At 42.4% G+C, this 27,377-nt stretch overlaps 1 protein-coding gene across 1 annotated transcript; it reads right to left on the bottom strand.

The window, feature by feature from the left end:
* Nucleotides 1–4,337: 4,337 nt before the first annotated feature.
* LOC148140703 (putative G protein-coupled receptor 139) lies at nucleotides 4,338–25,795 on the bottom strand. Its single transcript, XM_087979014.1, has 3 exons — nucleotides 25,726–25,795; nucleotides 19,695–20,596; nucleotides 4,338–4,874 (listed from the first exon to the last, which is right to left on the bottom strand). Exons 1-3 carry the CDS (start codon nucleotides 25,793–25,795, stop codon nucleotides 4,338–4,340), a joined length of 1,509 nt encoding a protein of 502 aa, XP_087835140.1.
* Nucleotides 25,796–27,377: the final 1,582 nt, after the last annotated feature.

Here is a 27,377-nt window from a genome sequence, read left to right as displayed (position 1 = left end):
AGATAGATGAGGACAGAGCGGAAAATATTTTCACTTGGACTTTAGTGAAGCCTTGGCAAAGTTCTGTCTAGTGTAATATTAGCTCAGCACTGTCTTCATGACCTGTCCGACCTGCCAATCTCCCTTCCCACCAATCCACTCCACCCTACCCTCTGACCTTACAACTCCATCCCCACCCCAATTCACCTGTTGTACTCTTTGCTACCTTCACCCCAGCCCCACCCGCCTCTCCCACATTTATCTCTCCACACTGGATGCATCCTGCCTCTATTTCTGATTAAGGGCTTCTGCCCGAAAGGTTGATTTTCCTGGCCCTCGCATGCTGCTGTGACATGCTGTGCTTTTCCAGCACCCACTATGACCTAAACTTGAATATCGCTATGTAACATGGTACTCAGGGAGAACTTGCCAACTGGGGACAAAATTAGCTTAACAACAGGAGACAGACAGGGATGGTGGAAGGTTGTTTTTTTTTTCAGACTGGAGGCCTGTGGCCTGCGATATTTCACAGAGATCAGTGCTGGATCCATTCTTTATTTATCATGTAATATCGTGATTTAGATGAGGATAGTGAATGCATCGTTAGTAAGTTTGCAGATAACACTAAGATTTTTGACATATTGGACAGTGAAGAAGCTTATCTTAGATTACAAAGAGATTTTGATCATTTGGGCCAATGTGATGAAGAGTATTAGATTGGATAATTGGTTAATTTGGATAAATGAAAATGGTAAAACAATCAAAGGCAAGACTTTTGAAGTTTAAATTAGGGTCTTGTTGTACAACAGATTTATCTTGGGAAATCAGGTTCATAATACATTCAAGTTTCATTACATATGGATAGGTTGGTTAAGAGAGTGTATGGCATGTTTGCTTTCATTGTTCAGACATTTGAGTGTAGGGGTATTGACGTGATGTTGAAATTGAAAGTGACTTTGAGGAGGCTTCCTCTGGAGAACTGCCTCCAGTTCAGGTCTCCATGTTGCAGGAAGGCTATTACTAAGCTGGAGAGAGTTCAGAAATGATTTACCAGGATATTGCGGAAAAAAAGAGGATTTGCATTTTAAGGAGAGGTTGGATACGCTGGGACTTTTTTTCATTGGATCGTAGCCGTTGAGAAGCGATCTTATTGAGGTTAATAAAATAATAATGGTATCAGTGCAACGAATGGCTTTTGTTTTTTTATCCCTAATGTGTGTGTGGGGAGAGGGAGGTTTCAAGACAAGGGAATATATATTTTTGGATGAGTGGAGAAAGATTTTAAAAAGGGATGAGTGCCATTTGCTTTTATGAAGGGGGAAATTAATATGTTGGAATGAACGTCCAGAGGAAGTAATGGATGCGGGTACAGATATAAAATTTAGAAGATATTTAGGTAAGTCCTTGAATATGAATTTTCGTGCAGAGATATGGGCCATGAGCAGGCAAGTGGAACTAATTTAGCGTAGAATTACGATTGGCATGAACTGGTTGCAATGACGTGTCTGCTTCTGTTCTGTATGTGTGAATCTAGATCTAGATCACCTGTGTCAGTGGGCCATGAAATGGCAGGTGGAGTTTTACTCAGATTAATAATGGATAGACTGGGAATTGTTCTTTTAACCTGGAGAATAGGTGGCTGAGAAATGAACGGATGTGGGTTTATAAAACTGTGAGAGGCATTGCTGAGGTGAATAAACAACATTTTTACCCCGTGCAGGGAAGTTCAAAACTATTGGTCACAGATTTAAGGCGAGTTTGGGAAAGATTGGAAAAAGACCTGATAGACACTTTTTTTCGCATAGGGAAAATATGGAATAATCTGCCAATGAACAATAAAAAGACATTTGGACAGGCACATCGATAGGAAAGCAGGAGAGGGATATGCTCCAAACGCAGGCACATTGCACTAGTTCAGCTTTGAAAACATGGTCAGCCTGGACAAGTTGGGCCAAAGGATCTGTTTCCGTGCAATCTATGACTATATAACACGTTGAGAAACAACATAACAGAGCAGTTCGCAGTGGGGATGGCAAACGTTTCGATACTCAAAAGGAAACGGATTTTAATATAAAGGTCAAATTAAAATATGCAGCTGATTTCTGTTGGCAAATAATAGTATTAATGTGCAAATCGAAAAGGAAGATATTTTGTTCCAGTGGTTTTTTGATTCAGGGTCTCAATTTATTTTTATTTATTCTTAGGATGTGGGTATCGCTGCCTGGAAATACATTATTACCTGCCTCAAGTTTCCTTTTGAAGGTAGCAGTGAATTGTGTTCTTAAACCGAATGCTGTAGCTTGATGCCTTAAGGGAGAAAATTCCATGGCTTTGATGCAGCAACAGTGATGAAAGATGGTACAGTTCCAAGTCACAATGGCAAGTGTTTTGGATGAGCAATTGCAGGTTAATATTTCACACGCACTTATTGTTCATGTCCTTCTAAATGGATGTTGTTATGTGCTTGGAATATGCTGTCGAATGATCTTTGATGAATTTGTGCAGAGCATCTTATTGGGACGACACACTGCTGTTGGAGAGCATCAGCAACAGTGGGAATGAACGCCAACTCCCAATCCAGCGGACTATATTATTCTGGATAGTGTCAAGTAACTTGACTGTTATTGGACCTGCACTTATGCAGGCAACGGGGGAGTATATTCCTGCCTTTTACTTTGCGCTTGGCAGATAAACTTCATAGAGTCAGGAAGTGAGTTACACGCTGCTGTATTCCTAACCTCGAACCTGCTTTTGTAACATTTGTGCTGATGTGGTGATCCCAGATGAGCTTGCTCAATGGTAAGATCCAGGATGTTGCTAATGAAATATTCAGTTAGGTGTAGCATGGTGGCTCAGTCGTTAGCACGGCTGCAACAGAGTGCCAGAGACCTGGGTTCTATTTCAGATTAGGGTGCCTCTGTGTAGAGTTTCCACGCTCTCCTCCTTACTGTGTAGGTTTACATTTGGCGCTCTGATTCCTTCGCAAACCCCAAAGACTTGCAGATTATTTAGATTGGCAATGCTGAATGTCCAGAGTTGTGCAAATCAGATGTGCCAGCATGATAAGATCTCGATAGACGTAGCTGGGCTGAATGGCCACTTTCCAAACTGTAGAGATTGATTATTCAGTGATGGAAATGTCATTGAATATCAAGGGGCAGTGCTTAGATTTTATTTGCTTGGAGATTGCCTGACATTTGTTTGGTATGAATGTTACTCCGCACTTCTCTGAATGTTGTGAGGTTTGTGACATTTGAACATGCATGACTTCAATATCTGAGGAGTCATGAGCTTTCCTGAACTTCAGCGAACATCCAAACTTCTACTGATATGATGGAGGGTAGGTCATTTATGAAGACATTTAGACTGAGGACGCTGCCCTCAGGAACTCCTGCACAAGTGACTGGGAGCTGAGATGAATAACCTACAACCATCTGCCTTCGTGCAAAGTATAATTACAACCAGCAGATGGTTTACCATCTGATACCCGTTGATTATGGTTGAGTGCAGCTCGTTGCTGCCACAGTCGGTTGAAAGCAGTCTTGATGTCAATGCCTGTCTCTCTCTAACCTCACCACTGAAATTCAATTATTTTTGTCAATTTGTGAACCATGAGTGGAGTTGAGTGGCCCTGATGGAAAGCAAGCTGGGCGCCACTGAGCAAGTTACTGTTGAGCACTCCTGACGAGACCTTCCATCATTTTACTGATGGTCAAGAGTAGATAGGTGCAGCTGTGCATTCTGATGTTATGCATGTCCTGTTTCTTTGTTTATGGGACATGCGTGGGCAATTTTCCACACTGTCAGATAAATGCCATGTATCTCGTGTACAAGTTGAGCTTGCCTATGTGAGCAGCTATTTCTGGAGTACATGAATTCAGTACTATTGACAGAATTTTGTCTTGGCGCATAGCCTTAACGGTTTCCAGTGCCTCTAACCGTTTGTAGAGAATTGAATTGGATGAAGACTGATATCTGCGATGCTGGGGATACTTCTCCGAGATGAAGGTCTGTTATCCACTCGGCTGAACATTGCTGTAAATGTTTCAACCTGACCTTTTGCACTGAAACGTTGAGCTCTTCCATCGTTGAGTGTGGGGATGTTTATGGAGATTCACCTTCCAGTGATTTGTTAATTGTCCACAATTGAATCTGACTGGACTGTGAGCTGAGATATGAATGTTTCTCACTTACTGTGCACACCGTTTTACATATAAACACTTTTAGGAGCCCATTGCTTTATGACTTTTTGAAAGCTCTCATAGGGAAATGTTTCAGTGAATAAGTTTAAGAGCAAAACACATAATTACATTTTAAAACCAATCGTATTCGGGCAGCTTATATTTGTAGTCATAACATCACCAGTTCTCCACGTGTTCCTCCAGAGAGGGCAAATTTGGCAACCCCAGAAAAAGAAATATCGGATCCACTTTAACTTCAATTTCCAGGATGTCCTTCAGCTCCCTTACTATAGTACTCCAGTATGTCTGGATCTTACAGCATGACCAGTAGCAGTGTGTAACATTGCCTATACTCAGTTTAAATTTCAGTAACCCTGGTGATGATCTTCGTTTGAACTGAGCTCGCCTCTCTGGTGCCATATGAGCTCTGTGTAAAGTTTTCAATTGCATCGCCCGCGTTGTGTGACATACTGAAATTTTCTTTACATTTTCCCATATATCTTCCCATGCCTCCAATGAGATATCTTCTCCGAGCTCTTGATTCCACATCCCACAGAGTCCATCTACATTCGCTAAAGCACGTCCTTCCTGTAAATAAAACAAAGTACTACCTGAAAGAGCGCCCGGACACCGGAGCACTATTTTCTCCACGTCTGACTTGTAAAATTGAGCCAGGAGTGCAATCTTCCTCTTCCTCTGCATATAATCCCTTATCTGAAAGTATTGGAAAAGGTCTCCATTGAACAATTTAAATTTCTCACTGAGCTGGCTGAAAGTCCTCCCCCTCAAATAAATTTCCTCGTCAGGAGATTCCATTATTATCCCATAACTTAAAGCCGGAGTCCATTTCCCCAGGTATAAATCTCCAACCAACGGGGTAAATAGCGAACTCATTCGCCAATTGCCCTCGTCTTGCCTCATTATCCTCCAGGGTGTCACCGAATTTAAAATGTTTGGACTCTTACACTGCTTCGTCACGGATTTCATTGAGGCTTCAACATCAAGCCAAATCCACTCTGAATTCCCTCATATCTAGTCAGCTAACAGGGCACTTATTGAATATCTCTTCAAGTCTGGAAGGCGACACCTCCCACACACTGTGAAAGCTACAATTTAGTAAGTTTAATTAGAGGTCATCTGCAACGCCAAATACAAGAATCTAGCCTCCAAACTACTCGTAGAGGTAGCAACAACGGAAGCACTCTCATAGGGTACAACAGACGAGGAAGAACATTCATTTTAATCGGGGCTATTCGGCCTAACTGTGATAACCATGGGTGGTTAGAACTGCTGCCTCATAGCGGCGGAGACCCAGGTTCAGTTACCGCCCTCAGGCGGCTGACTGTTGAGTTTGCATATTCTCCCCGTGTCTGTTTGGGTTTCGTCCGGGTGCTCCGGTTTCCTCCCACAGTCCAAAGGTGCGCAGGTTAGTTGAATTGGCCGAGCTAAATTGCCCGGAGTGTAAGGTTAAGGAGTAAATGTAGGAGAATGGGGTCTGGATGGTTTGCGCTTTGGCGGGTCGGTGTGGACTTGTTGGGCCAAAGGGCCTGTTTCCACACTGAATCTAATTGAATAACAATAATCGCACCCACTGCTGCAAATCCTGTTTTATCATCTCCAATAGTTGAACATAGATAGTTTTACGCAGCTGGTGGAAGGCAGGAGTAATAAACATTCCCAAGTACAGAAAACCTTTTGACGGCCATCTGAACAGGAACTGCATTCCATCCGTGAGTTCAGGCACCACCAATAATATCTCATTGGAGGCAGGGGAAGATATACGGGAAAATGTAAGGAAAATTTCAGTATGTCACACAGCGCAGGCGATGCAAAAACTTTACACAGGGCTCATATGGCGCCAGAGTGTCATTGCTTCCGATTTTGTAAAATTGATTTTATAGACCAAAAAACTACCAAATAAATTAATTGTTTAAATTAATATAGGAACAGACTCCTCCGGATTGGCCAAAAAAAGGACGTCATCAGCGTATAGAGAATTCTTACACACCCCCATTCCCATCCCTGGCCACTATTTCAGGATCCCTCCTGATAGCCTCAACTAACAGCGCAATTGTCAAGGTAAATACCAGCGGTGAAAGAGGACACCCCAGTCGACTACCTCTGCTCATATTAAAGTTATCTGACTTAGTGCTGGTTATAATGACCGTCATCTCATGATCATTAGACAATACTGGCACCCATATGGAAAAGCATCCTGCCAAACTAAAGTGCTCTCCGACTCCAAACATGTCCGGCCATTCTATCCATTCAGATGCCTTTTCTGCATCAACGGAGACAGCCAAACCCGCGGATCAATCTTTCCTGGCACACCTGCATTATGTTCAGTACCCTCCTGATATTGTTGAAGGATCTACGGCCCTTGCCAAAACCCACCATATCTTCTTTTATACTGTGGGGCAACATTTTTTCCAACCTTCGGGCCAGCATCTTGAAAAGAATATTAATACCTACATTCAACAGTGAAACTAGTCTGTATGAAGCACATTCATGGGGGGGGCTTTCCCCTTCTTTAAAATGAGAGAGAGATTAGCCTCCCGAAGAGAAGGAGCAGAAAATCCTGTGCATATGAATAGCTATATATCCCCAGAAGGGGCTCAATCAGCATATTATTGGATTCCTCATAGAATTCACTTGGGAATCCATCTGGTGCTGGGGCGTTGCCATCCTCGAGTTGCTTTATTACTTTCTGTACTTCCTGCACTGTCATTGGCGCATTCAACAGGTAAATCTGTTATGCATTTATACTGGGGAGGCCCAGGTTCTCAAAAAAGGCCTGCATCCTCGATGCAACGTGTTTCCCTCCCTCCAACCGATATACCTCTGTGAAGTATTCCCAAAATCCAACACTGATCTTCTTCAACTCAAAGGTAACCGTGCCAATCTTCTCTCTAACACAAGTAATAGATTAGGAAGCATTTTTCTTTCACGCCAGATGTGCCAGATATCTACCTGTCTTATCTCCAAATTCAAACCGTCTTTTTTTTGCAACGAAGACCTCTTTTATTGCCTCCTGTGTGTGCAGTGAGTCAAGGACGGCCCAGAGGGCCGTGCCCTTCTGCAGCTTGACAAAAGAGGGCCCATTATATTATACTTCCTCAGGTGTCTGCCGCCGGGTCTCCTGCATCCGTTGTTGCTACTCCCTCTGCCTCCTTCAAGTCATTGAATTCGAAATAACTCGGCCTCATAGATGTGACTTAGTGGCCTCCCAAATTATTGCCGGATTACTGGCTGTATCCGAGTTGCTTTCGCAGAAGGCCCTGAACTCTCTTGTGATGTGCTCAAAGAATTTGCTGTCCCTTACCAGGATGCCGTGCATCCATTCCACCACCCTTGATTTTAACATCTAAATACACTGGTGGAAGTTTTAGATAGTGATATCCCCAATTTTGCACGCCAATGTTTTGTCCGAACAATCTGATTATATTAAAAAAATGTGAATTCACGTATGGCACTTGTGCGGGTTGGAATCGATAGTAAAGTCTCTTCCATTAGGGTGGAGATGCCTCCGCACATTCACTAATCCCAACTCCTCAAACACATACACACCTGCTTAGGTTGTGCGGGCATATTTTCTGGGCCTCTTGGCACCCTGTCAACCGCGGGATGTATTAGGCAATTAAAACCCCTCCTATGATCATGCAGTGCACCCCAAGACTCATTAATTTAGTGACTGTATAATTAGAAATTTAAGAGCATGTGTCGGCGGACAATACACATTCAGGAAGCCATACTCTTCTCCATGTCTTAGACCATTAAGAATGATGAACCGTCCATGTTCCTCCTTAATTTGTTCAGTTAACTGGAATAGGAAGTTCCTTCTAATCAGAAGAGACACTCATTTGTGTTAGAGCTAAAGGAGGAGAAGAATATCATGTCATAACCACACCACCCCTCTCCCACCCACTACCTAACCCCCCCGCCCCCCCCCCCCAACCCCGCTGCAGTTTCAGATGTGCGAGGGACAAAACATTAACTGCATAAAGGCTAAACACTACTCCGATTAAAAAAACTACTACAACAAAAAAAACTAATCACGACATTTAACTGAAGCAAGCACCCAAAAAACCCCAAGTCACTAGAGATCTCCCCCTTTGCCCAGAGGGGGCACTCCTCACCAAACCTTGCTACCATCCCAATGCCGTGCCCTTGCCACAGGCAATTCACAAATGAAGAAAACTTGTTATTTACATTCTGAGAATTAACAAAGGATACCCAACCACTGCAGCCCCACCCACACACACAAACGTACACGCTCACACACACTTATCTTAACCACATGTATAGCCAACCCCAATCCACAAACAAAAGTACAGCAGTTAAAGAAAAAAACCCAGATAATAACAACCCACCGATACATGAAATAATTCCGGTTTTATAGCAAGGCATTACTGAGAATGCCGATAACCACTAAAAAAAACGGGGGGAAGAGAGGGGAAAAGAAGGGGCAACTAAAAAAAACCCACATCAATGTCTGTAACGATGCTGCTCCCCCAACACCCCGACCTGAGTCCTTTAATTCGGAGAATTCACAAAGACCTTCACCTTTTCTGCAGGATCAAAATGATATGCCGCCCCTTCATGAGCGAAACGCAACAGGAAATTTACTCTTAACTTTGTCAAACGCCCTTTCCTTAATTAGGGCCCCTGAGAAGTCCTAAAAACTCACTAAACTTGGTAATTTGCACATTAAAGCCTGTGAATCTCTTTGCAGTCTTCTTGTTGTTTCAATCACTAAGTGTTTTTCTTTATGATGCAGGCAACACACTGGGAGCGCGTTGGGGCGTTGATCCAACCAGGCCCTGCTCATTGCAATCCAGTGGGCCCGCTCCACAATCAACAGGCCTGACTCCAACTCCAGACCGAGGAACTTCAGGAGCCACTTCTCCAGGAAGCTGACGAGGTCTAGCAGCGAGATGCACCAGGATATGGTCAACTCCTTGCGAGCTCCTGCGTGCAGATCTAAGTTTTCTATTTACTACAATCGTTCCATGCTCTTTAAAATTAATACCATGTTTTTTTTCAAAAAAAATATACTAACACCTCTCTTTTGGAATTATTGTGTATAATTCTGGTTTACCTCTTATTGGAAGGAAATTTTGGCAGGAGCATCGGAGGCTGAGGAGTGACCTTACAGAGATTTATAAATTCATAACGGGCATTGTTATGGTAAATGTACAAGGTCGTTTCCCTGCGGTGAGAGAGTCCAGAAATAGAGGGCAAATATTTAAGTTGAGAGGAGAAAAATTTTAGAAGGAGGCAACTTTTTCAAACAGAGGGCGGTGCATGCATGGATTAAACAGCCGAAGGACGTGGTAAAGGCTGGTAGAGTTTCAACATTAAAATGGCATCTGAACGGGTATATGAATCAGAAGATTTTAGAGGAATATGGGCTAAGTGTTGGCAAATAAGGTTAAATTAGCTAAGGTTTCTGGTCGGCATGGACATGTTGGACTGAAGGATCTGTTTCCCTGCTGTACTTGCCTATGACTTTATGACTGTAAGTGAATTAGATTAGATTAGATTAGATTACTTACAGTGTGGAAACAGGCCCTTCGGCCCAACAAGTCCACACCGCCCCGCCGAAGCGCAACCCACCCATACCCCTACATTTACCCCTTACCTAACACTACAGGCAATTTCGCATGGCAAATTCACCTGACCTGCACATCTTTGGACTGTGGGAGGAAACCGGAGCACCCGGAGGAAACCCACGCAGACACGGGGAGAATGTGCAAACTCCACACAGTGAATCGCCTGAGGCGGGTATTGAACCCGGGTCTCTGACGCTGTGAAGCAGCAGTACTAACCACTGTGCCACCGTGCTGCCCACAGCTGAATAGACAGCAGTATCAATCAGATCAGTGGGTGACTGTTAGGAAAGATAAGAAGGTAATTCAAATGTCTGCTGTCACTATTTTTATCTCAATAGATAGTCAGTTTTGAGTACTGTTGAAAAGCATAATCTCTCAGAAGAAAATGGAAGAGACTGTGATGAATTGGGCACAAAATTTATGTGAGGCGGGCTTTGACAGCATTTGAAACAGCAATTTTTAGGTTCTGTCTTGTCAAGGGAACAGGCAAGAGATTCTGCTGCAGTGAGTGTGAACCTCGGATAATATGCTGTTTTCTTGGTGCCAGGATTAAGGATACCTCAAAACGTTTCAAGCATGTTGTTAAAGGGGAGAGTGAGAAACCAGAAGTTATTGCACACATTGGTTGGAATGGCATTGTTAGGGAAAAGATTAAGATATTACAGAGTGAATATAAAAAAGTTAGGTAGAATATTAAAACAAAGAACCTCAAATGTAGCTTTCCCACTGACAAGCTCAAACGAGGAAAACAGTAAAAAGTTAATGGAGATAAATCAGTTGCCGAAGATTAGGTGTAATTTTCAGGAATTCGGGTTCTTGGATCATTTGGATGTTTTCTGGGGTCGAAAAGACTTGTTCAAAAAAGGCGGCTTTCACCTCTACTGGAATTTGTCCATTATCCTTGCAGGAAGAATTGCTAATCCTACTCAGGGAAACGCTAAACTATTGGAGAGAGAAGATGGAGGGATTCTAACTTCCAGTATAAATGGGTAATTACGTGAGAACAGTTTTGATTCTGAAAGCAACAAGTTAATAAGAAATGACAAACAAGAGCAAGTCAGATAACGAAGTCGTACTGATGAATTAAACTTCATTTTTGCAATGTAAGGTGCCTTCCAGGTAAAGCTGATGAATTCAGGGCATGTTTGGAAACATGGGATTTTGATGTAATAGCTATTAATTGCTTCAGCGATGGACAGGAATAGCAGCTGAATCTACCAGATTTCAAATGCTATCGGATGAATAGAAAAAGATGCAAAAGAGATGATCATAGCAAATGACAGTATCAATGAACAAGGTAAATAGACAGCTGCATTGATCGAGCAATTTTCTCATTCATCGTCTCACGTTTTTATTCATTCTTGGGTCGTGGGTGCCCCTGGCTGGAAAGAATTTATTGCCTGTCCCAAGTTGCCCGTGAGAATGTATTGGTGAATTGTCCTCTGAAACCAAATGTTGTAGCTTGAATCACAATGGCGCAAAGGGGGGAGTTCCATGAATTTATCGAGCAACAGCAACATAATGGAGGGAATCTTGGTGGTTGTGGCGCTCCCATGTGCCTGTCCCCCTTATCCATCTAAATAAAAATTGGTATGCGCTTGAAACGTGCTGTCTGGGGAGGTTCAGTGAACTTGTGCAGTGTTCTTAGGACACACGACTGTCCATGAGCATAGGTAGTGGAGGAAGTGGACGGTCCCAGCCAATCGAGTGAACTACTTTGTCTGGAATAGCATCAAGCTTCTTGAGTGTTGTTGGAGCTGCACCCACCCATGCTAGTGGAGCATAATCCATCATAGAACATAGAACATAGAACAATACAGCACAGAACAGGCCCTTCGGCCCACGATGTTGTGCCGAACTTCTAACCTAGATTAAGTACCCATCCATGTACCTATCCAAATGCCGCTTAAAGGTCGCCAATGATTCCGACTCTACCACTCCCACGGGCAGCGCATTCCATGCCCCCACCACTCTCTGGGTAAAGAACCCACCCCTGACATCTCCCCTATACCTTCCACTCTTCACCTTAAATTTATGTCCCCTTGTAACACTCTGTTGAACTCGGGGAAAAAGTTTCTGACTGTCTACTCTATCTATTCCTCTGATCATCTTGTAAACCTCTATCAAGTCACCCCTCATCCTTCGCCATTCCAACGAGAAAAGGCCGAGAACTCTCAACCTATCCTCGTACGACTTCCTCTCCATTCCAGGCAACATCCTGGTAAATCTTCTCTGCACCCTCTCCAAAACTTCCACATCTTTCCTAAAGTGAGGCGACCAGAACTGCACACAGTACTCCAACTGTGGCCTAACCAAAGTCCTGTACAGCTGCAACATCACTTCACGACTCTTGAATTCAATCCCTCTGCTAATGAACGATAATACTCCATAGGCCTTCTTACAAACTCTATCCACCTGAGTGGCAACCTTCAAAGATCTATGTACATAGACCCCAAGATCCCTCTGTTCCTCCACCTGACTAAGAACCCTACCATTAACCCTGTATTCCGCATTCTTATTTGTTCTTCCAAAATGGACAACCTCACACTTGGCAGGGTTGAACTCCATCTGCCACTCCTCAGCCCAGCTCTGCATCATATCTAAGTCCCTCTGCAGCCGACAACAGCCCTCCTCACTGTCCACAACTCCACCTATCTTTGTATCATCTGCAAATTTACTGACCCACCCTTCGACTCCCTCATCTAAGTCATTAATAAAAATTACAAACAGCAGAGGACCCAGAACTGATCCCTGCGGAACTCCACTTGTAACTGGGCTCCAGGCTGAATATTCCTGATTTGTGCCTTTTACATATTTACAGATTTAGCGAGACAGGCGGTCAGTTACTCGCTGCAGTATTCCTACCCTCTGACCTGCTTTTGTGGCATAAGTGAAAGGTAACCCACAGATCATGGATACTGGGAGATTCAGCAAGGGATCGGAAAGTGGCTCAGTGGTTACCACTGCTATTGCATACTGCCAGGCAGCTGGCCTCAATTCACTATTGGGGTGAACTTTACGCAGTCTCGCCATATCTGTATGGATTACCATCTGATGCTCCAGTTTCCTCCCATGTTCCAAATTCGTGCAAATTAGTTAGATTGTCCATACTCAGTTGAGCCAAGGATGGGCAGGCTGGGTGGGTTAACCATGAGAAATTCGGGATAATGCACATATGACTCGTTGGACAGTCAGTTTACATGCAATGGGCCAAATGGTCTCTTTTCTGCATTGGAGGGATCCCATGATTCAGTGATGATAAGGTAATTGAATGTTGGGGGCAGGGGCTAAACAGTCAGTTATTGAAGATTCTCTTGGATTTCTGTGGCATGAATAAATTATCATTTGTCTGGAGAATATCCAGACGCTTTTTTTTTTGCTTTTGAACATTGATTGCATCATCTTATGGGAGTCACGAATGGTGTAGAGCCTTATGCAATGGTTGGTGAACATCCTACTCCTGGTGATATGTTGGAGAGAAATTAATTGATGAAGCAGACACTGCCCTGAGGAACTCCTGCACTGATGACCTGGAGCTGAGGTGGCTAACCTGCAACATCCAAAACCATCTGTCCATGTGCCATATATAATTGCAACCAGCAGACCGTTTGCTTCCCGATGCACACGAATTGCAGTTTTGTGAGGGATTCTTACTGCCACGCTCGGTTCAATACATCCTCGATATAAAGGTCGGTGACTCTCACCTCATCCTGGAATTCAGCTCTTTTGTCCACGTTTGAAACAAGGCAGGACTGTGGTCAGGATCTGAGTGGCTTGAGTGGAAGCGAAACTGCGCATCACTGAGCAGGTTATCACTGTACAAGTACTGATTTATAGCACTGGTGATGACACCTTTCATCACTTTACAGATGATCAAAAGGAGACTGAAGGAACAGTAATTGGCCAGCTTCGATTTGTACTCAAGTTTTTCTTTTTGTATACAGAGCATACCGAGACAATTTCCCATGTCAGTTTGAGAGCATGTTTTAAATGTACCAGAAGAACTCTAGGCATGGGAATTTCTGGAACACAAGTCTTCAGTACATTTGAAGGAATGGTGGTGTGGACCATATCCTTTACAGTATCCAGTGTCTCTATCTGTTTCTTGATATCAATTGGAGAGAATTTAAATGCTTGAGGACTGCTAACTGCTATGCTGGGAATATCTGCAAGGCCGAGGTGGACTATCCATTCAGCGCACCAAGCTGAATGTTGTAGAGAATGCTTCAGCTGTACCTTTTACATTGTTGTGTTGGGCTCTTCCAGCATTGAGCATGGGAAAATGTGTGGAGCCTCTACTTCCAGTGAAGTGTTTAATTTTCACCAACTCGATGTTGAAGGCACCGAAGGCCATGGAGCCGCCAGGAATTTAATTGGGCAGCGGCTGAACCCAAGACACCACATGTGCAGTTTTTCCCAGCCTACCTCCTCCTCTAACTTGTGTTTAGTTGATGAGGTAAGGCTTTTCTTTTTTTTTCTTCTGTACTATGTGATTGTTTAAAAATTTGCTTGCATTTTTGTAATTATCTATTAATCGGTTTTTTGAATTAGACCATAGTAGAGAAGTACTAGAAATTATTTAGATCATAAATTGGTATAAATGAAGTAACTAAGAAGATATGGATTGCCAGATGATGTGATGTAGCTGTATGATGTTGGAGCTGTCCAATCCCATTGTGAACGGCAGTGATCACATTTGCAGCAAATGTTGGCTGCTGGAAGAGGTTTGGTTCAGTGTTGATGATCTCGAATCTGAGCTTCAAACACTGCAGCACATCCGGGAGGCGGAGATTTACTTGGATGCTTTGCATCAGGAGGCAGTCACATCTGGCAGATTAAGTGAGTCAAATTCAGGTAATAATCAGGAACAACAGGGTGTGATTGCAAGCAAGGCATGTCGGAGGGGTGTGGATTTCTGAGTTCAGCAGTGGAGGAGCCTCTGCTTTTGTCCTTATTCAAGGTATGAGATTCTTGCTCCACATGTGAAGGAGAAAAAGGGATCCTTGAATTTTGAAGCACAAGGAACAAAAGTAAGGAACATGTCCTTGAGGGTCATAATCTCTGTATTACTGACCGAGCCATGATCAAATCAGCTTAGGGATAAGAACATTTGTGAAGCAAACACGAGGCAAAGGAAATGGCTTGGGAAAATGGGGTTACTTTCATGGGGTATTTGCGTCAATTTTGGAATCCAAGGCATCTGATCCAATGGGATGCTCTCCACCTGAATTGAAAAGGAAAAATAGGTTGATCGCGAGTGCTTTAAACCTGTGAGAAAGTGAGGACTGGCGATCCTGGAGATCAGAGTCGAGAGTGTGGTGCAGGAAAAGCACAGCAGGTCAGGCAGCATCCAAGGAACAGCAGAATTGACGTTTGGGGCCAGAACCTTCCTGATGAACAGCTCTTCCCTGAAACATCGATTCTCCTGCTCTTCGGATGCTTCCTGACCTGTTGTGCTTTTCAAGCATCACACTCTCGACTTTAACCTTGTGAGTTGGGTGGAAGCGAACGGGAAAGCGGCAGGAAGTATTATAATAAATAAAAAGGTAAACAGCAGGTCGCATGCATGCAGAAGGGTTTACGTTAAGGGCGGACAATGAAAGAAGCAAAATGGATCGACAATTCAGGAGATGTTAGAGATGTTGTGAATCATGACGGTGCTAAAGATAGCATAAAGGCGCTTGACCTCAATGCTCAGAGCATTCGTAACAAGGTTGATGAGTTAACGGCACAAATCATCGCAAATGCAAGTGATTTGGTAGCCATTACAGAATGGTCACGACTGAGAGTTAAATATCCAAAGGTACAAGACTATTCAGAAGGATAGACTGTAATGTAAGGGAGGTGGAGCAGCTCTGACATTCAAAGACGACATTAGAGCGTTGTTGAGAGATAACATAGGGTCGATGCAGAATGAGGTTGAATGCATTTGGGTGAAAATTAGAAATTCTAAGAAGGAAAGCGTACTCAGAGGCATAATGTGTTGGCCACCAAATAATAATGTCACATTGAGTCAGGCAATAAACAAAGACATAACTGATGCCTGCAAAAATGGTTTGGCTGTTATCATGTCGGATTTTAACCTGCATGTAGATTGGTCGACTCAGCTCGATCAGCGTTGCTGTGAGAGTGAGGTCATTGAGTGAATCCGTGATAGATTTCTTGAACACTCTATAATAGAACCGACAAGGGACCAAGCTATCCTAGATCTCGTCCTGTTTAATGAGACAGGATTAATTAATGACCTCATAGTTAAGAATCTTCTTGGAAGATGTGATCACCGTATGGTTGAATTTCGAATACAGCTGGAGAGTGTGAAGATAAAATCCAATACTGGGGTCCTGTGTTTGAAGAAAATAGAATGAGGGCGGACTTGGCTAATGTTGACGAGAAACAAATATTTTATGGCGGGACAGTTGAAGAGCAGTGAGGACTTCCAAAGAATTTTTTCAAAGTCCTCAGGAAAAGCTCATTCCGGTGAAAAGGAAGGACTGTAAGAAGAGAGGTAATCTGCCATGGTTGTTGACGGAAATAAGGCATGCTGTCAAATTGAAAGAGAATGCATACAAATTGGCCAAAAGCAGCATGAAACTAGAAGATTTAGAAAACTTTAAAGTTTAACAGAAATCAACAAAAAAACAAGAATAAAGAAAAGTAAGATAAATCATGAGAAAAAACTAGCACAGAATATAAGATGGATAGCAAAGGTATCTATAAATACATAAAACGAAAAAAAGTGGCAAAAGTAAATGTTAGTTGTGGGACATGATGAAGTGGCCAAGACAATGAACTGGTATTTTGCATTGGTCTTCACAATGAAGGATACTAAAAACATGCCACTAAGTGACGAAGAGATGAAGGGGGGTGAGGGCATGGAAACTATCATTAATATGGAAGAGCTCGTGTTGGGCAAGCTACTGGAACTAAGGACAGATACATCTCCAGGTCTTGATGGAATGCATCACAGGGTACGAAAATAGATGGTGGGAGAAATAGCAGGTGCACAGGTTGTAATTTTCCAAAATTCCCTGGACTCCAGGGCAGATCCAGCAGATTGAAAATCAGCAAATTGATGTCACTGTTTAAAAAGGGAGGTAGAAAAAAGATAGGGAATTGTAGACCAGTTCGCTTCACTTCTGTAGTGGGTAAGATGCTTAAGTCTATTATCAAGGAAGAAATGGCAGGGCATCTCGAAGGAAATTGTCCCGTTGGACAGAAGTAGCATGGCTTCATGAACGGCAGGTCAGGCTTGGCAAATTTTCTGGAATTCTATGAAGACATTGCGAGAAAGTTAGACAATTGGGACCGAGTGGGTGTGGTTTACTTAGATTTCCAAAAGGCCTTCGATAAGGTGCTGCACAAGAGGCTGCTGCATTAGATAAGGACGCATGGAGTTTGGGATAAATTATTATCATGGATAGAGGATTGGTTGACAATAAGGAAGCGAAGAGTGGGGATAAATGAATGCAAGGTAAAAACAGTGACTGCAGATGCTGGAAACAAGATTCTGGATTAGTGGTACTGGAAGAGCACAGCAGTTCAGACAGCATCCAAGGAGCAGCGAAATCGACATTTCGGGCAAAAGCCCTTCTCCATAAATGAATGCAAATCTAGTTGACAATAGGTGACTAGTCGTGTGCCTCAGGGCTCGATGTTGGGACTGCAATTATTTACAAATTATACAGCTGATTTGCGGTTGGGGACCACATACACGATGTCAAGGTTTGCAGATGACACTAAGGTGAATGGCTGAGGAAAGTTTGCAGACGACTGGGAAACATTGCAGAGGAACATACATAGATTGAGTGACTGAGCAAACGTCTAGCAGATGGAATATAATGTTAATAAATTTGAAGTCATACATTTTGGCAGAAGTAACAGTAAAAAAGATTATTAGTTGAATGTTAAAAAGGTGAAGCATGCTGCTATGCAGAGGGACCTGGGTGCTGTGGTGCATGAATCGCAGAAGGTTCGTCTGCAGGTACAACAAGTAATTAGGTTGCCAATTTTATGTTTGTCCTTCATTGCTAAAGGGATTGTGTGTAAAAGCAGAGTCGTAATGTTGCAGCTGTACAAGGTGTTAGTGAGGCCACACCTGGAGTACTGTGTGCAGTTTTCGTCTTCTTACTTCAAAACAAAGGATGTACTGGCACTGGAGGAGATTCTCTCGGTGATTCCAGAGTTGATAAATTAGATTATAAGGAGAGACCTTGTAGAGTGGCATATATTCAATAGAGTTCAGAAAAACGACGGGGGATCTTATGGAAACATAAGATTAAGTGAATCGATAAAATTGAAGTATGAGAATGTTTCCACTGGGAGGTGAAGAAAGGGTAAGAGCGCAGAGCCTCGAGATGAGAGGGAGCAGATTTAGGATTGGATTGAGAAGGAATTTCTTCACCCAGAGGGTTGTTAATTTATGGACTACCTTGCCCAAGGGTGTAATTGACGCTACTTCAGTAAAGCTATGGTGGATACATTTTTGAAAAATGAAGGAATTAAGGGATACGATGAGTATGCGGATAAGTGGAGCATAGTCCATGCAAAGTTTATCCACGAACGAAGTGAGTGGCAGAATAGGCTCGAAGGGCCGGATGACTTATTCCTTCTCTTAGTTCTTATGTTCTTATGTGGCAGGACTGTTGAGTTCAGATCTGACGCTTTGGTTGTACGAAATCTCAGAGAAGACTGTCTATCATTTGTTGCCGATGCTATTTGGCATATAAACAAGTTTAGCCACTAACTGCCCCGTGTGTTTTCTAAAGCTCCACTATCAAAATGCCCCAGTAATGATTTTAAATGAAAACACATAGTTACGTCTTAAAAATGAATCTTATTCAGGTAGTTTAAATCTGTAGTCGTCTGTAGCATGGGTGTTTCTCTTCTTTAGAGTATGTTACCTACGACTTTAAAGCCCACACCCTGCTTTACCAGCTAAGTATACTCAATTCCGCTTGATGTATTGATACTGGTTAAAAAAAAGAGAAAGGAAAAAGAACGTACTGGTGAACATACGAAGAAGAAATTGCTCCATTCGAATCAGCTGAGTTGAAGAATTTCCAGAGCAGATTGGACTGAAAATTTACCATTTAATTCATATTATTTGGACGCATTTGGAGGGACAGTACGGTGGGACATGTTCATCGTTGAACTCCCATTTGCAACGCATGTCAACAAAAGAATTACAAATCGAAGACCATGTCTGATATTGCATTGCTTAACGCTCAAGGAATAGAAAAGCTAATTGGAATACATCTTAACATGCACTTCGTTCCATCCTCACTTTCTTAAATTGTCAAGATTAATAATAAAGTCGTTATTTCATTTAGATATGCAATTTATAGTACAAAGCCAGAGTATTGCTGAAACAAGACAAAGATTTTTACGTTGCGAAATAATAAAGTAAAAAAAAGAACACCATTTATGCTGTATAAGAGGAGGGTGTTGATTGTTTCATAAGTGTACTCTCATTTGGTAGAGGCGTTTCCAAAGAAAGTGATGATGTTTGAAAGTCATTTGTGGACACAGGAAGGTCCATATATTAATAAACATGGCTGGGATATCTGCAGTGAGAAATAACATAGATAACAATGTGACTGTTTTAATACAATAATAAAGGATAAAGCGATTATCTGATTCAGATCTCAAAGGATTTCCTTGACTATTCAATGTCATCTTACGTGATTTAAGAGGCAAACAAAAATTGTCTATTAATTATGGTCATCGTCGACTCAGTGCATAGTCCATGATCATACATCTACTAATAGAGTCCATTTGTTAAACTGTAAGAAACCCCCACTCATAGAGCACGAATGTCAGTTTCACTTGATCTTAACATTTACTCCACATTATACTGATGAGTGAAATATTAAAAGTTTTGACAAAATGTGCTTGCTTCTTCACAGTACTTTATTCAATCTACCTTACACGAATGCATGATTAGAGTCACCGGATGCGTAATTGTGTTCTTCATTTCCTCTCTGAATTTGCGCTGGGTAAATGCATAAATAAACGTGTTTATACAGCTACTCGTGGCCTTAAGAATATATCCAGATTGTTCAAGAATAGTAAACGGATTGTTGTAATTTGTCTCTAAAAAAGATACGTCAGCAAATTGTATCCAAAGGTAAGACACGAGCGTCAGACTCCACAAAAGCAAAAAGCTGCCAGAAATAGCAAGCAATAAAATAATTGATTTCCTTCGGTTCTCTATCACCGGATCATTGTAATTCTGAAATTTGTTCTTTCCAATAACACCGCTTCTTACTTTATTTGCCTGTAAAATACTCCTGACAGTCAATGCATTGAACAAAAATATTAAAACAAACGGCAAAGCTGGGGTGAGAATAGTTTCAATCCACAGAAATGCAACCCACATTGGTAAGGAATAAAAGCTTGCTTTTGCAATACAAGACCATGAGATGTCATCAATTATTTCACGGGCTTCATATGTAAAATAAATGGGAGCGCTCTGCAAGGTGCTCAAACAACACACCACGACTATCACTGTTGTTGCAGTTTTAGTTGTGCAGTAGTTTCTTTGTAGCTTCTGACAACAAATAGCAACAAACCTATCAACGGTGAATGCGACAGTCAACCACACAGAACAATCGACACAAACAAAGCCCAGGACAAGGTTCAGACGGCAAACTGAAGTGTAGTTTAGGAATGAATACGGAAAATACGAATCTTTAATCTCGTAGAGCGTTACTTCAAATACCAGCACAGACAGATCTGCCACCGCCATGGCCACGAGATATGTGGTGATGCATTTGGAGAGCTCACAACGTCCGCGGGAGAGAATTACAATTGCCATCAGATTTGCTGCGAACCGAAAAAAATATATTTGTTAACACTGCCTATAGTTTGAGGATGATCAATCAATTTACAATTTTCTGTTCCAAATATCGTGCGCTGTTTCTGTTGGTACTCGCCAGCGAGGGATTGTTGGAAAACAAGTCACCTCGTGATGTTTCACTTCCATTCAGTATTATCACGCTTCACGGCTGCAGGGAATAAAATTGCTGCACTCTGAAATAAAGGGTTGACTGTTCATGACAGTCTTCAGTAAGTTGGCATGTTCTAATTTCTACATTGGGTGGGTTGGCTGAGGTGTGAAAAGGAGTTTCTGTTCCAAGGTTGTGCTGACACAAAACTTTGTCGTTTCTTTTGATTCACATCATTGGCAGGAAAGTCGATCAAATATTTCAAAATGGCTTGCCTGATACAAGTAGTATCTACTCTTTGCACATTCAATTAAGCAAATTTTTAAAAATGCTAAAATTGTGGGGTCATCTTATACAAGGAGGAAATCCAAAGGTTACTTTAATAGACTTATACAATGGGTACGAATACAGAAGTTCCATACAGGTGTGTGTGACATAGCACATCTTTGCAGGAAAAATAAAATTGTAATGTGCCTTTTAGAAATTTAATGCCAAAACAATGTGTGGTACAAGTGGATAAAGTGGAATGGATGCATAGTTCATTAAAGAAGCGACGCACTAAAAAAGCTAAAATGTCCCAAATAATCCCAAGGTTTCATTACTACATGTCGATAGATGTATTTAAATCCATGTTTTATATCAAAGTAACATGATGTGTTATAACACTAATATTAGAATACTGCGAACAGCATTTGTCTCATCAAGATTGTAACATAAAGGAGGCATTGCAAACATTTATGTTATTTGGAGAGCGAAACTGAATTAACAGACTGTATCCATCAACAGGTATTTATAGGGTCCTTTCCCACTGGAAATCGAAATCGAAGAGAGAAGTATGGAGACAGTTCAGGAGATCATAAAATAACCACTCAGGTGCACAAGCATAAAGGGTATCCAAATGGAAAAACATTACACCATTTGTTCGTGAATTAAAGGGAAATGTTATTAAACAAAGCATATTCAAAACGTGGAACTGATTTCCATAAGCATACGCTGAAGGAAATGTTAAGGGACGGACAGGCGGTTCTGTGGACATGGGCGAGACTCACGGATGGTTTGTTGCCTCCCGGGTGCTAGGGTCCGAGACGTCTCAGACCGTGTCTTCAGAATCCTTAAGGGGGAGGGTGTGCAGCCAGAAGTCGTGGTGCACATTGGCACCAACGACATAGGTAGGAAGAGGGGTGGGGAGGTCATTCAAGAGCTCAAGGAGTTAGGCTGGAAGCTAAAAGCTAGGACAGACAGAGTCGTCATCTCTGGGTTGTTGCCGGTGCCACGTGACAGTGAGGCAAAGAATAGGGAGAGAGTGCAGTTGAACACGTGGCTGCAAGGCTGGTGTAGGAGGGAGGGCTTAAGATATTTGGACAATTGGACTGCATTCTGGGGAAGGTGGGACCTGTACAAACAGGACGGGTTGCACCTGAACCAGAAGGGCACCAATATCCTGGGGGGTAGGTTTGCTAGCACTCTTCGGGGGGGTTTAAACTAATTTGGCAGGGGGATGGGATCCGGACTTGTAGTCCAGCAAGTAGGTTAGCTGTTTGTCAGGATGCCCAAGACTGTAGGGGGGCTGTGGAGAAGGTAGCACTGACAGGGACTACTAGCGGACACAGAGATGGGCTCAAGTGCGTATACATCAACGCAAGGAGTATCAGAAATAAGGTGGGTGAACTTAAGGCGTGGATCGGTACCTGGGACTACGATGTTGTGGCCATCACGAAAACGTGGATAGATGTGGGACAGGAATGGCTGTTGGAGGTTCCTGGTTACAGGTGTTTCAGTAAGATTAGGGAGGGTGGGAAAAAAGGAGGGGGGGTGGCATTGCTAATTAGAAATGGTATAACGGCTGCAGAAAGGAAGTTTGAGGGGGATCTGCCTCTGGAGGTAGTATGGGCTGAAGTCAGAAATAGGGAAGGTGCAGTCACCTTGTTGGGTGTTTACTATAGGCCCCCCAATAGCAGCAGAGATGTGGAGAAACAGATTGGGAAACAGATTTTGGAAAGGTGCAGAAGCCACAGGGTCGTAGTCATGGGCGACTTCAACTTCCCAAATATTGATTGGAAGCTCTTTAGATCAAGTAGATTGGATGGGGCGGTGTTTGTGCAGTGTGTCCAGGAAGCTTTTCTAACGCAGTATGCAGATTGTCCAACCAGAGGGGAGGCCATATTGGATTTGGTACTCGGTAATGAACCGGGACAAGTGGTGGGCTTGTTAGTGGGTGAACATTTTGGTGATGGTGACCACAATTCTGTGACTTTCACCTTGGTTATGGAGAGAGATAGGTGCGCACAACAAGGTAGATTTTATAATTGGGGGAAGGGAAATTACGATGCTGTAAGGCAGGATTTGAGGAGCATACGTTGGGAGCATAGGCTGTCAGGGAAGGATGTGGTGGAAATGTGGAACTTTTTCAAAGAGCAGATACGACGTGTCCATGATATATATGTACCTATCAGGCAGGAAAGAAATGGTCGTGTGAGGGAGCCTTGGTTGACGAGAGAGGTTGAATGTCTGGTAAAGAGGAAGAAGGAGGCTTACATAAGGTTGAGGAAACAGGATTCAGACAGAGCAGTGGAGGGATACAGAATAGCCAGAAGGGACCTGAAGAAAGGGATTAGGAGAGCTAAGAGAGGGCATGAAAAATCGTTGGCGGATAGGATCAAGGATAACACCAATGCATTTTATGCGTATGTGAGAAACCTGAGAATGACGAGAACGAGGGTAGGTCCGATCAAGGACAGTAGTGGGAGACTGTGTATTGAGTCGGAAGAGATAGGAGAGGTCTTGAACAAGTACTTCGCTTCAGTATTTATGAACGAGAGGGACCGTATTGTAGAAGAGGAGAGTGTGAAATGGACTGGTAAGCTAGAAGAGATACCTGTTAGAAAGGAAGATGTGTTGGACATTTTGAACAACTTGAGGATAGACAAGTCCCCCGGGCCTGACGGGATATATCCTAGGATTATGTGGGAAGCAAGAGAGGAAATTGCAGAACCGCTGGCAATGATCTTGTCGTCTTCACTGGCAACGGGGGTGGTACCAGGGGACTGGAGAGTAGCGAATGTTGTGCCCCTGTTCAAAAAAGGGAATAGGGATAACCCCGGGAATTACAGGCCTGTTAGTCTTACTTCTGTGGTAGGCAAAGTAATGGAAAGGGTACTGAGGGATAGGATTTATGAGTATCTGGAAAGACACTGCTTGATTAGGGACAGCCAGCACGGATTTGTGAAGGGTAGGTCTTGCCTTACAAGTCTTATTGAATTCTTCGAGGAGGTGACCAAGCATGTGGATGAGGGAAGAGCAGTGGATGTAGTGTACATGGATTTTGGTAAGGCAGTTGATAAGGTTCCCCATGGTAGGCTTATGCAGAAAGTCAGGAGGCATGGGATAGAGGGAAATTTGGCCAATTGGATAGAAAACTGGCTAACCGGTCGAAGGCAGAGAGTGGTGGTAGATGGTAAATATTCAGCCTGGAGCCCAGTTACAAGTGGAGTTCCGCAGGGATCAGTTATGGGTCCTCTGCTGTTTGTAATTTTTATTAATGACTTAGATGAGGGAGTCGAAGGGTGGGTCAGTAAATTTGCAGATGATACGAAGATAGGTGGAGTTGTGGACAGTGAGGAGGGCTGTTGTCGGCTGCAGAGGGACTTAGATATGATGCAGAGCTGGGCTGAGGAGTGGCAGATGGAGTTCAACCCTGCCAAGTGTGAGGTTGTCCATTTTGGAAGAACAAATAAGAATGCGGAATACAGGGTTAATGGTAGGGTTCTTAGTCAGGTGGAGGAACAGAGGGATCTTGGGGTCTATGTACATAGATCTTTGAAGGTTGCCACTCAGGTGGATAGAGTTTGTAAGAAGGCCTATGGAGTATTATCGTTCATTAGCAGAGGGATTGAATTCAAGAGTCGTGAAGTGATGTTGCAGCTGTACAGGACTTTGGTTAGGCCACAGTTGGAGTACTGTGTGCAGTTCTGGTCGCCTCACTATAGGAAAGATGTGAAAGCTTTGGAGAGGGTGCAGAGAAGATTTACCAGGATGTTGCCTGGAATGGAGAGGAAGTCGTACGAGGATAGGTTGAGAGTTCTCGGCCTTTTCTCGTTGGAACGGCGAAGGATGAGGGGTGACTTGATAGAGGTTTATAAGATGATCAGAGGAATAGATAGAGTAGACAGTCAGAAACTTTTTCCCCGGGTACAACAGAGTGTTACAAGGGGACATAAATTTAAGGTGAAGGGTGGAAGGTATAGGGGAGATGTCAGGGGTGGGTTCTTTACCCAGAGAGTGGTGGGGGCATGGAATGCGCTGCCCGTGGGAGTGGTGGAGTCGGAATCATTGGCGACCTTTAAGCGGCATTTGGATAGGTACATGGATGGGTACTTAATCTAGGTTAGAAGTTCGGCACAACATCGTGGGCCGAAGGGCCTGTTCTGTGCTGTATTGTTCTATGTTCTATGTTCTATGTTCTAATGCATCGAATCGAATCTAACTAACCTCATGTATAAGAAAGAAATATATAATTCCACACAATAACCTGCCATATTTATGACATAAATCGTTTTCTTATTTTGTAAAAAAAAAGTTGGCAAAATACAATACTGTGCACAGTAAAACTGATTCCTTTAGTTAATCAACATTCACAAAATTTGTCCCTAAAATTATTTGATTTGCCTTTCTACACAGACACTGGATGAATTCGTGCATGATTCTAGCATCTTCGAATTCTACATCAAATCTCTAATCTTCGCAGTGCTTGCTTCTAAAAATACAAAGACAATCTAAAAATGAAACGAAGGCACTGTAGATCACTTTTTTAAAGGAAGAAGAAACTGTGTTTCCAAGCAAATTATTCTATCCAGAATTTTCAACATACAGGGTGTTCTTCCAATTTGATTTATGATGGTAATTAACATCAACCGCATCCAGGCAAACAGAACATATCAGCGACCGAAGGAAAAGTACACCTGTTCAACATAGTTGACCATAAATTTTAAATGATTATAAAATGCTTACCAGGAATACCAACTACTGCAAGAATAGGGTAGTAAATATTTTCCACCTGTATGATTACAGGTTGAGCCATGTTCGTATAGTGATGTTCACTGCTTGAGTTCACAAACCAAAATGTAATGTTATCACTTTAAGCTTGCCTTTGTACTTCACCTCATCTGACGAAACGAGTATTACACAATGATTGACATCAGTGCCAGTGTTTTGAACAAACGCATTACCCCCAGGTGTATTTGCATTTACTGCTTAAGAAGTATGAGTACATCAGATGGTTCCTCGTCTAATGAGTCGAATTCATTTAAAAGTGTCAATTTATGTGATCAACCGTCTGAAATACACTTTAATCCCTACACTCAAAAAAAGACAAACCCTTGATTCTAAAAGTATTAAATAGTAGATTAATAATGCTTAAATAATTTAATGGATGTGCATGTTTAAGTGGTCGAGAGTCACCACTTTCTGATAAATTTGTACACTATAATGCATGCTTAATAAGCTATCTGATTCATGTATTCAAAGACTCCTTATAAACTATAGAGGGACATATTATGATACGTAATCAGTAATCTGATGCAATAAGGGAAAACTGCGAGTTTGGTTTCGGTATGAACTGACAATGGACGGGATATGGAGATAGGGATTGGTTTAATATTCATCGAAAATAAGGAAGATGAATTCAGGTAAAGTTGATAATATCCATCTCAAAAGTCAACTGGATTTTTTTTTGTGCCTCAAATTAACATCTTCCAAATGTTCTACACATCCTTGACAGTGAAAGAGAGAAGTAAAATTGAAAGTGAGACATTTTACTCGCCTGTTTTGACACGTCCCCTGTTCCTAGATTACGTTGCATTGATGTGGGCTGCACGTCTATCCCTTAATAGATGTTTGTGATGCTTCTTAAAATTCGCCTGGTTTAAGCTTTTAGCTAGTTACATTGCTCATAAAGGGAAAGTGAGAACTATGCATGTTGTAGATCAGAGTCAAAAAGTGTGGCGCTGGAAAAAAAACAGGTCATTCCTGATGGAGGGCTTATGCTTGAAACGTCGTTTTTACTGCTCGTCGGATGCTGCCTGAACTGCTGTGCTCTTCCAGCACCACTAATCCAGAATTATGCTTCAAACGTCGACTCTCCTGCTTCTCTCATGCTGCCTGCCCTGCTGAGCTTTTCCAGCGCCACACGTTTTGACTTTCTTTCTCTTTACTTGGTTAAAAGAATGATAGGATAGATTTATGTTTCGATACAATAATTTCAAACTTTAGTCTCGGGTGAGACAATAGTAATTGTGTCAGTATTCAGACTAAAGCAGAAAAGTTGAATTTGCACAAAGTTTCAATGCTTTATTTGGGTATTTTTTGGGGAATCAATTAAATCAAAATGTTGTTTAATGAAAAGAACATCTTACTTACAAACCGAAAGAATATCAAAGAGAAATGAATGGAGTTAACTAAATAACACAATCCAACCGTTTCTCAAGTTTGATAACTTGATGGTGCAATATCCAGTGTAGACAGAATAACGCCCGGCATCAATACTGCATAGACCAATAACTATATCAAATTGTTGTCATCAAGTTTACAGTAAATTGCAATATCATATCTTGAGGTGGTTTCACCTTGATGATATGGAGATTTGAATTGTTTCTGTTTCATGT

The sequence above is a fragment of the Chiloscyllium plagiosum genome, unplaced genomic scaffold (assembly GCF_037043375.1).
Source record: "Chiloscyllium plagiosum isolate Xiang-an unplaced genomic scaffold, Cpla_swu_hap1 HiC_scaffold_35, whole genome shotgun sequence".
NCBI classification, from domain to species: Eukaryota; Metazoa; Chordata; class Chondrichthyes; order Orectolobiformes; family Hemiscylliidae; genus Chiloscyllium; species Chiloscyllium plagiosum.
This window is presented reverse-complemented; position numbering and strand designations above follow the sequence as displayed.